This window comes from Poecilia reticulata, linkage group LG13 (assembly GCF_000633615.1).
Source record: "Poecilia reticulata strain Guanapo linkage group LG13, Guppy_female_1.0+MT, whole genome shotgun sequence".
Lineage (NCBI taxonomy): Eukaryota > Metazoa > Chordata > Actinopteri > Cyprinodontiformes > Poeciliidae > Poecilia > Poecilia reticulata.
In genome coordinates, this window is record NC_024343.1 from 13201778 (window position 1) to 13215684 (window position 13907).

The 13907-nt window shown below is 37.3% G+C and overlaps 1 protein-coding gene across 6 annotated transcripts in view; it reads left to right on the forward strand.

Moving 5' to 3' along the window:
- gria4a (glutamate receptor, ionotropic, AMPA 4a) overlaps nucleotides 1-13907 on the forward strand; it is a 117200-nt gene that overhangs the window by 43840 nt on the left and 59453 nt on the right. For all 6 annotated transcript variants that reach the window (XM_008425511.2, XM_017308278.1, XM_008425512.2 and 3 more), the window contains exons 4-7: nucleotides 4947-4999; nucleotides 5237-5368; nucleotides 8824-8877; nucleotides 11753-11911. In XM_008425511.2, coding sequence (XP_008423733.1) covers nucleotides 4947-4999; nucleotides 5237-5368; nucleotides 8824-8877; nucleotides 11753-11911 — 398 coding nt within the window. The remainder of the gene's footprint in view (nucleotides 1-4946; nucleotides 5000-5236; nucleotides 5369-8823; nucleotides 8878-11752; nucleotides 11912-13907) is intronic.

A 13907-nucleotide genomic window follows, 5' to 3' on the forward strand; every position in this document is an offset into this window, starting at 1 on the left:
ATATAAAAGAAACTATTGAATTATATTTTGTGTTGATCATGACAGGGTAAAGTGTACATTAGTAACAATATGCAAGTCATATACATCGCAGTTTGTTGTTTTAATGTAGCAATTCACAGTAAAGTTTTATGTTTTACCATTTTGTTGAACATTAGAACCTATGTTCATTATCCAAATTATTTTAGCATATTGTTTGAGAGATCTTTTTGTTAATGAGGAGTGAAAAAAACCTTTGAGGACCACTATAATTTAAAAGCTTCCAAATTATTTCAGTGCTTAATTGTAAGCACTGCTGTGATTACTGGGTCTGAATGGTTATTCTGCTCTATGACTCTGCCCCCAGTTAAATACTCAGCTGTGGGAGATTGAAACAGATTCCAATATTCATCTGGGAATTTATTTGTGTGACACCACACACTGGCTATTCCTTTGGATCTGAAAACCGAGAACAATTTCTGTTTTTCAATTGCTTCAAGTGGAAATTATATTAAACTCTCAGTGTTAATCTGAGTTAAAGTCAAATTCCATAAAAGGAGAGAGTTTGTGCCAGTAGATCTAAATTGGCTTGACTAAAGCTACATAAGAAATGGCTGTAATATGTCTCGTTTCAGCGGGAAGCAAGAGGTTGGCCCCAATTCCTCAAGCATTCACCTGCCTTTAATTTAGCCATGCAGTCATGAAGGATGAGTAAGTTAGTGGTGCGGGAACAGATTAGGCCCCTGGCCATAAGCCATTGTCATGGGTATCCTTGGAACACTTTTTCTCTCTCTCTCTCTCTCTCTCTCTCTCTCTCTTTTGCATACATTCATGCACACGCAGACAAATTCCCTGCCATGAGGAGTGAAACACAGGTCAAATATGACGCAAAGTCCCCACAGACCACTGTGTGGTTGTGAGCTAGGAGTACTAGAGAGCTGTACAGTGTGTAAAGATGTGTGGACCCTGTCTGTGCCTCTGCCAACTTCCATGTGGTCCAGGTTGTCAGGGTTAGTACCCAGGGGAGTAGCTACAGAAAGAGGAAGGAAGGAGGGAATGAATCAAGTTGGTGAGGCTGCCAAAACGTTGGAAAATACATGGGTCATGGGATACACAAGGTGATGGAGATGAGGAGAAGGTAGAGGTGCGTGTGTGGCTAGAGAGGGGAGGCAGGAGAGAGATAACAGAAAGGGCAAACAAGCGGAGTAAAAGGACAGACAGGATCACAAGCCTCAGGGGATGCAAGGTAGGAGGAAGGGAGCAGAGGAAACGGGGAAAGGAGGGAGAAACTGAGAAAAGGATAGATGCACAGAGTTTGGACTGTACTCACCCATGACTCGGCCAAGGCAGGACCCTTCATTATAGGCTCCCATCAGGCCCTGCTGCTGGTAATGTGCTGGAAAATGGGCAGTAACGCTGTTATCTGTTTTATGTCCCCCGCTCTGCTCTGCTCTGCTCCACCAATAGCCTGCTGACACATGCATTCCCACACAAATATCCATGTACCCACATAATTGCATGCAAAGACAAATGCAATGCTCACACTCAAATGCAGACACACATCAAAAATAGATGCATGTAGTCCAAAGACAGCATCTATGCATGCAAAATATTTATAGCATAAAATGTGGCTCTAAGCACACTTGCATTTATTTTATGACAGAAAAAAAATGTGTTTTTAGCATCACTGTGGAGGCCATGGAGATAAGGCGCTGGACTGAAATTCATTTTGTCTTGTGTGCTTCCATTTATGTTGGAAGATAAAATGCCAAAGTTTTATTCATTTTATATGCGGGTGACTTTGAGTTAAATATTTAGGTTTTTTTTTCCCCCCCCATTCTATTTCAATGCAAAACTATCAGGCTAAAGCACCTTGAAAAAGCTTCAATAGAGCTTAAATATTTTGTCAGATTACACCTAGAAACGTGAGAAAAATGCTTTTTTGTGTGACAGACCTACAGAAAGAACCTGTCTTTGTGAGGTCAAAGGAAGATGATACATGATTTAAAAAAAAAAGAATAAAGTTTAAAGGACTTGTACTCAGTCTTCTTTACTATCATGCCACTAAATAATATTTAGTACAAAAGACTGCCATCAGAAGACACCTAAGCAATAAATACAGTTCAACTGTTTGTACTTTCACTTCAGTGTAAATCCAATTGATCTCTGAGAGTCTCATAAATGAACACACAGCATAATGAAAGCTTTCCATAAATCTGACCTTTTAAGGAAGACTGGCAAGAATAAGATGCATCTTATTCCAATAACGACACTTGTCTTGTTACTGGTTTGGCAGAAAACTAACACTGCACATCATACATAATAAACTACCTCCATGCCAACACATGGTAGTGGCAGCATTATGCTGTGGGAATGCCTTTCTTCATCAGGGACAAAGAACCTTGTTGTAACTGATGGGAAGATGGATAATGTCTAGAAACAACAGACTTGGCTGTGGAGATTCATCCTCAGTGACGGTAAAAACACAGACGGAGCTTTAGTTGAAAGGTTTAGATGAGGGTTTTCTAACTCCGGTCATTGAGAACTGCTGCCTTGCAACTTTTAGATGTGGTTTTGCTTCAATACACCTGCATCAAATAACTGGGTCATTGGCAGACTTTGTAGAACTTGACTGCATCCTCATAAGGTAGTTCAGCCATTTGATTCGGGTTTAAATCTAGAGGTTTGTCTCCATTAACTTCTCACATTCACAGACTGACATCACATTTGACTATGTAAAATACCACAAGCTCAGACACATTTGAATGAACCTCATGGGTGAACACCAATTTTCCAGTTTTGGAACATATTTGCCATTGGATTTGGGCCTTTACTTTGACTTGTCCGTTGTACCACATGAATGTGCTTCGGTCAAAGCCAGAGGTGTGAAATGACACGGCCGTTCTTACAATCTTTAGTTGTGACCTTAAGAGTGAAAGGTGGTTTTACAAAGTATTAAGTACATACAAATACATGCCACAATTTACACTTGTTTTCATATCTAAGCATCTAAGGCAGACGACTATTTTAGATGTTTTCTCTGGTCCAGAAACCCTGTTAATCACACATTTATTCAAGTCAGGTTTGTGGCAGAAGGAAAACACAGTAGTTCCTGAGGACCAGAATTGAAAAATCTAAAAGAAATCCATAAAATACATCACAATTTGTGGTTAGAAAGGAATATTAATGCTTTTTTCAGGTCTATGCATTTTGATAATAGGACAATGATGATAATCCTAGTAAATATATATCATAGATTTATTTTAATATAAGATTTTTCTCAGCCACATTCAGCCCACAACATGGCATTAATTTAAAGTAATCTTTCAAGATAGCATTCTTTTATTATTAATATTTTATATTCAAATATTTACTACACTGTTTTTGCTAAAACTTTTGTTCTCCAAGACAAAACCAGTTTATTATTAAGTCTCTTAAAGATCCCCGTTTGTTTTTATTTTTTTACTGATTTTTTAAATTTCTATGTTATCATCTATCACAAGCACATAAGAAAATCCTGGGTCTTATGAAGGCCTATTATTTACAGTATGCCTCAACTTAAGAACTCAAAAGTATGCAATAAATTATACACTTATCAACAAAAAGAAAGCAAACATGAAAAATATGTGCTTATAATTAACTCCCTTAAACTTCTCTTCTAGGATTTAAGAAGAAAAAATCCAGATGTGTTTTACGCCAATGTGGAAAGGCATCAACGACTTTACAGATAAAGAAAAAAAATTGCTGCTAAAGACTCTAGAAAGGACTCCCATATTACACAATTCCTTAAAAAAAAGTTAATGCATGGGCACCTTGCATTAACTTTCACACAGTGGTGGTAGTGATAGGAGTTCGTCCTGCAGTCAGCGGGTTGCTGGTTGTATCCCCGCTCTGATTCCGTTGTTGTGTCCTTGGGCAACATCTCACCAACCTTGCCTGCCGGTGGGGGTTAGATGGCCCGGTGGCACCGGTGTATGGCAGCCTTGCTTCTGTCAGACTGGCCCGAGTCAGCTCTGGTTACTGTCCAGTAGCTTGCTACCTTCAAAGTGTGTGTGTGTGTGCGCGCGTGTGCGTGTGTGTGCATGTGTGCGTGTGTGTGTGAATGACTGACTGTAGTGTGAAGCGCTTTGGCGTCCTCTAAACTTGATGAAACGCCATTTACCATTTGCCATTCACACAGTGATTGACTGGTGATGATTTGGGCTTGTCTTGCCGCCACAGAACCTCTGCATCTCCTGAGGACTTCTGTTTGTCCAACTGGGTTAGAAACGGCAAAATGAACCTAATCACAGCAGTAAATCTACAGTAGGATGACTGAAAAAAAAATCTGTCTACTTCCAGACCTCAGAGTGATTAAAAGCTGTTACAGGACCTTAGTTTCTAAATCTCAACAAGCTGAAAAAAATCATACTGTTAATGATTAAAAATTAATCATTGAAATTAAAATTAAATTAAAAATCATACATAGATTTTTTTCCTTTGAGTTTCATCCCAGTTAAATAGATTATATTTGGAGTCGGTTGTGTGTTGTACAGGCAAGATTAGTGTAAAAAGACATGAGAACCTGGTTAAGATGATGAGTTTCATTATGTCATCATATGTAAATCTTTATATTTACATAAGAAATCTAAAGATTTACTTCTTTAGATTTTGAATGTAGTTTTTGTTTTGTTTTTTTCCCATGTGAGAGCCTGATTTTAGTTACTTGTTTAATAAAGTATTATACAACCGAGTACTGATTTTTCAAGGTTCCTTTTATCATGTTCACCCCACTTTAAAATCCCTATATACTTAAAGAAATAAAAAGGGTTCGCAAATTGTTCTCCTTTTTAAAGTTGCTGTTTATTTCACATCGCAAGCTGGGATTGTTTGTAAAATTTATCTACTCAGCTTCCAAACTACTGCATCTACCATGTAGCAGCATTAATTCTCTCTTTGTCTCCTTCTGTTCCCAACTCTCTGTTGTTTAGGTTATGCAATACTGCAGGCAATTATGGAGAAAGCGGGGCAGAATGCATGGCAGGTCAGGATACACACACACGCACACACACGCTCACACGCACACAAAAAACATTCTCGGAAACCTGCCGGAAAGCACACTTCTGAAGCAAAATGATCTCATAGAATATACGCACTGCACAGTCATTCACATTCACTCACATACACATTGTAAATTTGCTCATGGTTTTCTTATTTGTCCCCACTCTCCTAAGATGCTGATGTTTTAATAAATACTCTGTGTGATTATGCGTAAAAACAGGTGAGCGCGATCTGTGTGGAGAGTTTCAACGACGCATCGTACCGCAGGATCCTGGAGGACCTGGACCGACGGCAGGAGAGGAAATATGTGATCGACCTAGAGCCTGAGAGACTCCAGACCATCCTGGAACAGGTAAGACTTACGGGTGAAAACCAGCTCTGCAATTATAGTGTATGACATTAATTGATAAACTAGGGATGAGTTGGTGCGTTAGAGTTAGAGTGGAATGGCCAAGAAAGGCTTAGAAGTTACATACTACAGGACTCCTATAGAAATGGCCGTAACGGCTTTTAGACAAATACCAGTGAATATTTAAGTCAAAGAAATAAACTTTTACCAAGTTTTTTATGATGTATCAAGGATATGTGTACATAAGACAATGTATATTGAGTACTAGTATGCTTAATAGATGAAACACACACTAATCTGACAATGTGTTACTTGTGTTCATTTGACATGTGATAATCTCCAATTCCTAGTGGTTTTTTTTGTATAGAATTGGTTTGTAATGTAATGTTCTTATATCTCTGTATATTTTATATAAAGCAGAAATAAAAATACATCTATATTTTTTTTCATACGATGCAGCTTTGATAAACGCTGCACTGTAGTTTTATGTGGCATTTTTACTATTACTAAGTTATGGAAGTAGAGACTTCATAGCTAACCCGTACTTTAGCATCAATTAATGCTTAATAATGTGGTGAAACTGTTATTGGCCTGAACCATGGAATAAGACGTCATACACAATGGAAGTCGGGTAGTGTGAGGAAATTTGTGTTAAAGAAGTACTGCTAATTATTGTGAGATTATATAAGTAGCATTCTTCTCACTTTACCACTAGTGTCCTCTGAGGCATCTGTCGGCTCCACTCGGCTACTTTTAGCAGCACTACAGATGCTTTCTTTCTGACATCTGGAAAGAAAAGACAATTTGTGTTTTCCTTTGTACTTCACATTGTGAAATGAGAAATGTGGCTTCTGCAGCAGTTATATTGGCGCGTGTTTGAAGAAACAACGACACCGTCCGCTCACACTGCAATTCAGAGCGCACATACACACGCACGCATACGTGACAGTAAGGAACGTGCTTGGACACCTTATGGTTGTCCAAGTTCGTTAGATTATCTGTCTCGCTTTATGGTTGAGCCTTGCGTTGGCAGGTGGCGTAGCTGTGTGTTTGAGAGCCCTTCACTTCAGGTTGGAGTGTGATATCCCATCGGTTCTCTGCCACCTGTCATCACATCTGATCCCATGTATGCACATCTGACAAACCCAGTGACACATGCAGGCGGATACCCTTCAAACGCACACATTTGCATAAAAATCCAATTTGCGAAAAACGTGTCCGAATCAGAAAAAGAGGGAATCGGATTTAAAAAAATATAAAAAGCTCTGTGAAAGAACTAGTTATTCCTGCCATTTATTTGATTGTGCACCGTGTGTGTCAATTTTTTTTCCTCTACAAAAAGCGTATTATTGTTTGCTAATATTCATAGCTTGCTCTACTTGAGGTTAGAGAACAGTCCTTCAAGAATTAAAGCCGGGCAAATTTAGACATAGTAACAAGGTACGGTTTTGAGTATTTAAAGAGCAAACTGTTTTACCAGTATTTGAAAATTGCTTTAGATATCATTAAAAACGCAATTCAAAGACAGATCAAAAGGAAATTGCATAGTTTTTATTCCAGAATGCATAATGTGATTGATATTATCTCACAGTACAAGACTTGTATGAGTAAAAGTGTAGCACAGGATTTGTTTTCCTGGTGTCATTGTTGATGTTATCAGTTCATAATGTTCATGTGGTTTTAAAATAACTCTGAAATATCTCACATTTTTATCCAAATGACATAACAAATAGGGAGGAGTTATTAATATGGTCGGTCACCGTCTACAAAACCCAGAAATGTATATAGAAAACGTGACTTTCATTCAGGACATTTGCTCTCTAAAAATGTTGTATAAACTCAAACTTTCAAACTGTAGTTTTCAGTGTCAGTTTTTGCATGAATTCCACTTGGGGTGAGCTTCTCTTTTATCCATTAACCTTCATCCCACCTGCCCTCAACCAATCAAAATGAAGGGGATAATTTGAACCCTGGGGTGGGATAAACTGCACTGCATTTTAAATCTAGTGCTTGTCATCAGTATTTAAAACAGGCACAACATGTCCTCTTGACACATGGTCAGTATAACATGTTTGATGTTGTAAAGCACCAAAATTTGAAACTTCATATGACATGGTGAAGAAGCAAAATGATCAGTTCCCACTAGGAATCCATGTAGGAGGTGGCTGGACTTTCCATTGATGGTGTTGCACAAACCTGCACTGGGTTTGTGCAGTTATTTAAAAGAATAAAGCAGAACAGAAGCTCTAAAGGCAGCGAGTGCAACAGTATTTTATAGGTCATTTGATAAAGATGTCTGTTTTTATTTTATTTATTTATTTATTTTTTATTTTACCAATAATGCATAGAAATAATGCATTCATGAAAACGATGAATGGAAACATCTCACCAACGCAAACCATTCATAATTAGTCTTTGCTAAATATGTTGGCTTACCATAGAGTGCTGCACAACAGCATATTAATAGAAGATTAAGTGGAGGGAAAAAGTATGGTAGATAAAGCAAACAAGGATGACAGCAGTTTTCAGAGATTCACAAACTGAATTTCTAGAATGCCTCAAGATCCTTTGGCTGAGCATGACTTCCTAAGAGGCACACTGTCACAAAAGAAACAATCTCCACTAACTTAGAACTAACCTGAAATCTGGAGGTTAAACACTATATGTTAGGAAAGCGTGTTTTATTTATGCAATTCACAGCTCTGGGTTTTAATTCCTTTGGAACAAACACACACTGGCAGCAGCCTCCCTATCGGACAGAAAAATAGACAGACTGTTTTTTAATTGGCTTCAGTAGTGACTGAACATCCACACCCACACACACACCCAAACACACACACACACGCACACACTGACTTTAACTTGTACTGAGACAGGGATACATGCACAAACACACTCTCCCCTCACAGTCAATCCTGCAGTACCGGCACTGGCGAGCATCCTTGCTCTGAGACAGAGACTGCTCTGTTTTCCTGTTCCTGCCAGCTGCGATCTGTGCATGTGCATGTGTGAGTGTGTCAGTATGTTGCCGCTGATCTGTGTGGGTGAGACTAGAGAGGAGTAAGAAATGTGAACAGTTTATTAATTAGGTTTTTGCATCACATCAATAGAAATTTGCACATGTCTTCTGTGTTATAAAAAAAAACCCCAAAGCGTTTCATTTCCCTCTCCCTCTTGCAAAAAAATGCTAATATTGTTTAATTTCTGAGTTAATTTACTGGGTACTTTAAAAGCAAATTAGCAAATAAAGTTCAATGACCGACCATGTACTGATGGCTGAGTTGTATCACAAACCTGTGAAGTTGCATTTTCTGGCTGTAATGACTATTATAAATAGGTAGAAAAAGTATGATTTATACTCGATTGTCCTACTCCCGAATCAAATGCACAGCGATTTACACATTGCGTTCACGAACGGAATATAGAGAAATAGTAATGGTCTTGTTTTCTTTTCCTAGGCTGTCAGTGTGGGGAAGCATGTTAAAGGTTACCATTACATCATAGCAAACCTGGTAAGTGTTATTTTTGTTATACTGAGACAAGTTCAGTCCACTACTTGTAAGCAGTTTTGATAGAAAGCAGCATGATGGATTCTTTTTTGACAAGGTCAGACACCAGGGCCCAGAAACATGAAATTCTGTGTTGTTCTTTGTGCCACCTTCATATAGCATTTTCTTTTCTTCCTCCCTTTGTAAAACCTCAGTTCCCATGAAATGAAACTTTTAGCTACAGACATGTACAATTCCAATCAGAGGTTTCTTGTCATTGCTGAGCTTTAATTTTGAGGCTTTAATGATTTGTTTCATTCAAAGTTTAAATTTATTATGGACACTCCAATCCACATGGTGAAAAAAAAACACATACAAGCAAAATGTTCAAACCAAAATATAGGGAAAACATGCTTTTTGTTGCATGCATATTTCTGGCTGGATATCTGACCACTCTTTTTCACTGATATAAGAAAAGCCATTGGAATTAGTTTATCTGGCACAGACTGGCGTGAGGACACCAAAATGTGTCCTCACGCTATAAAACGTAACTGTAATTCACATTTGCTTACATGCCAAATGCCACTTGGAGAAAAGTTTTGTAGTCGGAGAGTTTTAGCTATGTAGCTAGTTGATCACAGACACAGGAAGTGTGTTTTTAAAGGTTTTGAATCTTGAGAAAACCGTACTGTTGTGCAAATTGTACTAACTCTCATCTGTGAAGCTGGGAAAAGGAAGTCAGTAAATATATTGTTTGTATTTAGATCACAGAGCAAAAACTGCTGAGCAGACATAAAGTGGAATTATAAAATAATTGTATCTTGTGTAGAAAACCACCAGTAAACCTCTTAATTTTTAGTACTAACCACCCTCTTCTATTTTGAAGTTATTATTAGGTATGGCCTTTACAAAATACCCTGCAAAGATTTAAAAAAGAAAAATGTATGTGCTTATATGACCTTTTTAGTTTCATAGATCATGTTCCACAGAAACAGTAAATTTTAAATATATTATTTCCTATGCTGTTATGTAAGTATTATATATTGAACATAGCTGGAGTTTAAAATCTTCAAACTGAAATGACTACTGGAGAAAATAGAAATAGTACTTTTATTTTAAATTCAGTCAATTTTTTTTCCCATTTGTCACATTATCATATTATACTTAAATTGTAAAACAAGCATGTTTCGTGGATTTTTGAACAACAGTCTGATGATGGTGCAATCTCACTGCACATTTATTTTTCATTAAAAAAAAACATTTTATGCAGGAATAGGGAGATCTGCTTTTGTTTTTTTCTGTATTTTTTCTGTTCCTGTGTTATTTATGCATCTTGCCTCAGGTATCTGACACACAAACATTAGGACGATGAAGCTTTGCATCTTTAAAGCTGAATTACAAGACTTGTTTATCTTGCATGTATTGCTGGAGGAAAAAATAAAAACAGACATTCTTAGTGGATTCAGATCAGGGAAGTGAATATATGTTTAAGGGACATTTGCCATTTTTGCCCAGAGAGCTGAGATCATGTTAATGTCTGTTGCATCCATTGAGTCGTAAACCAGATAATAATGCAGGACTGTTTCTTGCATGAAAAGTGCCCCAGCCATGTATCTTTTTCTGTGCCTGACACCTTTTATTCAGATTTTGCATCTCAATCAGGGGGGACCAAAGTGCAGCTCGAGAGCCACTAGCAGTTCACTCAATGATTCTGTGCTGCTACTGTTTAAGAACCGTATAAATTTGTCCCACCAACACAGCCGATTGGAAACTGGACAGATGGAAATCTTTAAAAAGTCAAATGTTCAGTGGGTAAAAAAAGAATCTATCCTGTTTTACTCATGTGTTTTTTCTTTTCCTTTTTTTTGTAATTCCATAATAAGTATCCATCAACTTTTACTGAAAATCTCATTCTTTTAGCTGAGAATACATGCAAAAAAACATAGCCCTGTCGTTTTGCAGGAAGACAGTGCTGGGTTCGAATTCATGTCTGGGGTTTTTCTGCAGAGGGTTTTGCATGTTCTCCCCTTTCATGTGTGGGTGCTAATCAGGTACACCAGCTTCCTCCAATAATCCAAAATAGTGACTTTTAGGGTAAATTATCACTCTGATTTGCCCTTTGTTTATATGAGTCTCTCTGGTCCCCTTTGATGGACTCACAACTTTTCCAGGATATGAAAAAGATGTGATAAAATCTTGAAAACATAAGCTTTCACATTTTGAGGAGTTTGCTTCTTCTTTATTTTCCAATAATTTACAATCATTTTTATCCATTGCACTGGATGAATGGTTGGAGTTTATCTCAGGATAAACTTTGATGCTACAGTACGCCTAAGCAACAAAGTCATTGTCCTTTAAAGGTGGACTTTATTGTTTTTACCTCCTATTTTACGTAATTTGATTATGGCCTTCTGAAAAAAAAAGAAAAGAAAAAAACTTTACTGCTTTTTATATGCCTAATACATTTTCATGTGTCTCTTCTTGACACGGTCATAACTGTCAGGAGCTTTTGGGAGCCCGCATTGAGAAATAAAATATGACTTCAAGCTTAATCCCAGAAATCTGTGCAATGGTATTTTTCTCTGACAGTGAAAAAGGCCCTTTGAGCAAATTGAAGGCTAACTAGGCTTTCACACCTTTTAGCCATTAGCATTCATCAACCCTGGATAATGCTTACATGTCTTTACAGTCTGCCACTGTCTTTAGCTCTGTCTCAAATTGATTTACATCCTCTTTGCAGTGAAGTGTCTCTTTGCATACATTCACAATTGGAGTTGTGGAATTCCCACAATCTGCAGATTGTGTATAAGACTGAGCCTTTCATCATTTGAGCTGGGGTATTTTATTATTTTTTTCTTCCCTTTTTGATTCCTACTTTATTTCTTTTCTTTCCTCTCAGGGATTTAAGGACATCTCCCTGGAAAGATTCATGCACGGTGGCGCCAATGTGACTGGTTTCCAGCTGGTGGACTTCAGCAAAGATATTGTCATAAAGCTCATGCAGAGGTGGAACAAACTGGACCAGCGAGAATATCCTGGATCTGAAAGCCCACCTAAGGTAATTAAATGTATATAAAATATAATGCAGTGTTCAAATGACCTCATGGCTATAATAGGCAACCCAAGAAGTGCCAAGAAAGAAAGTCCTTAGTAATTGTGTGTCACAGCCTGAATCACCCTTCTGTTAACAATAGTTACATTAACCCCAATATTTTTGATACCCTTGGAAGATTTATATTTAAAATTATTTTAATAGTTTTTTAGTAGTAAGACAGGCATTTCTACCTTGTGTCTTATTGCAGTAGGATGTAATGGTTTTTACTTTTCATCTTCTTTTTTCTGCATAATTTTATAGCTTCACCAATAAAGCATCATGCTTCCTTTAAAAAAAAGTCAAATTTCTTCCTCCCCCACATCGGTATTTCTATATTTAGATGCAAACAGCTCCTTTCTCTCTTTCCCTTTTCTATTACAGAATAGACCTCTTTAGACGGGTTAGTGACCGGGAGCCAAGTGGAAATGCTTATGTTAACTGGGAATATGTCCATTTACTCATTAAAATACTTCATAACACAGCTTTTACTTACCTCTTGCCCTGCAACACATTAACATCCTGTAGTATCAGTAAAAAAATAATACTGTACAGTATTATTGTTGCGACAATTGTTGCGACCAACAATAGTCGCAACAATTGTTGGTCGCAATTGTTGCGACCAACAATTGCGACCAATTGTTGGTCGCAATTTGTCCGAAGTGAATTCTTCTTATCTGAACTTCTGGCAAAGTTGTCAGGGTTTATCATTAGGAATGCACTGTGGTCATTTGGAGAAAAGTAATCAGAAAATATGGTTAAACATCATCAGTGGGAAACAATTAAGGCACTGTACCAGGGCATTTAGAGGGCGGGGAAGAGTTTATTCCATTTCCATAACCCAAACGGCGTCTGGAAAAATGTAAGGTATGGATAAATGCTTGTGGCTGCAGCTGAATACTACAGTGATCGATGGTATAACCAGAACATGTTCATCTTTATGAAGGTTTTTGTCATAATGACATTGTGTGCTTAGTCATTAAATCAAAGATTAATGTGTCAAACTGCGTCCTAAACAATAAATGTGGGCTGTGGCTATACATGTGTGAAGTTTCTTTGTAAATCAGTAACTTTTCAGACAGGTGTTCTATTTTATTTTATTTTATTTTTTTACCTATCTTCTTTGCCTTTATGTTGGCTGATATTAACTTTATGGTAATATATTGTGTTTGAAAGGTTTTTGTCACTGCTGGCTGTTGTTAATCAGCTAATAATCACTCTCATTTACCAAATTAATTATCATTTGCCAGTGCTGACTGCATAATTTGCACTCTTGAAATTTAACAATATTTTGTGCACTAACAGAGGTAAATGAATTATGATGGAAGGTAACAGATGAACACAATCATCCAATTTAAATGAGCAAAAAGGCTTGCAGTTTGTTTGAGAACTACAAACAAGGGGCATGCAAAGGTTTTCTTTTTCAACATAGCCAGAAAAAATATTAATTCCATCGCTTTGCAAATGCAAACAAAAGAAATTTGATTGAACATAAATACAGAAAACCCTCTAGTGACAACAGTTGCCTTAAAATTGCCCCTGGCTTTGAAGTTGCTGCTTTAGACCTGAACTCAGTTTGCCTTGGGCCAAAAGCAAAGTTTCAGACCCAGTAAAAGTCTGGTGTAGTAATGTCAGCGTCTCTGTTACTTTTCTTTTTTTTTATTCTGTGACATAGATTAGATTTTGTTGAGCTACTTTAAACCATGAAATAAACTGGCTATGTGTCTTGAAATTTTGTGTGCATGGAGGTTTATATGTAATAAGAAAATTATCTGTATCTTTGCTGCACATTGCTATATAAGGTAAGTAGTATTTCAAAAGAGCAGAATAAATCTTGTTTTTTGAACAATTACAATATTTGTTGTCAGTCTGTTGCTAAGAGATGAGCGTGTTTTCTGGTAACCAAGTGCCACGTAGTAAACATCTTATTTTTACTTCAGCAAAATTTAACAACTGTAAACTA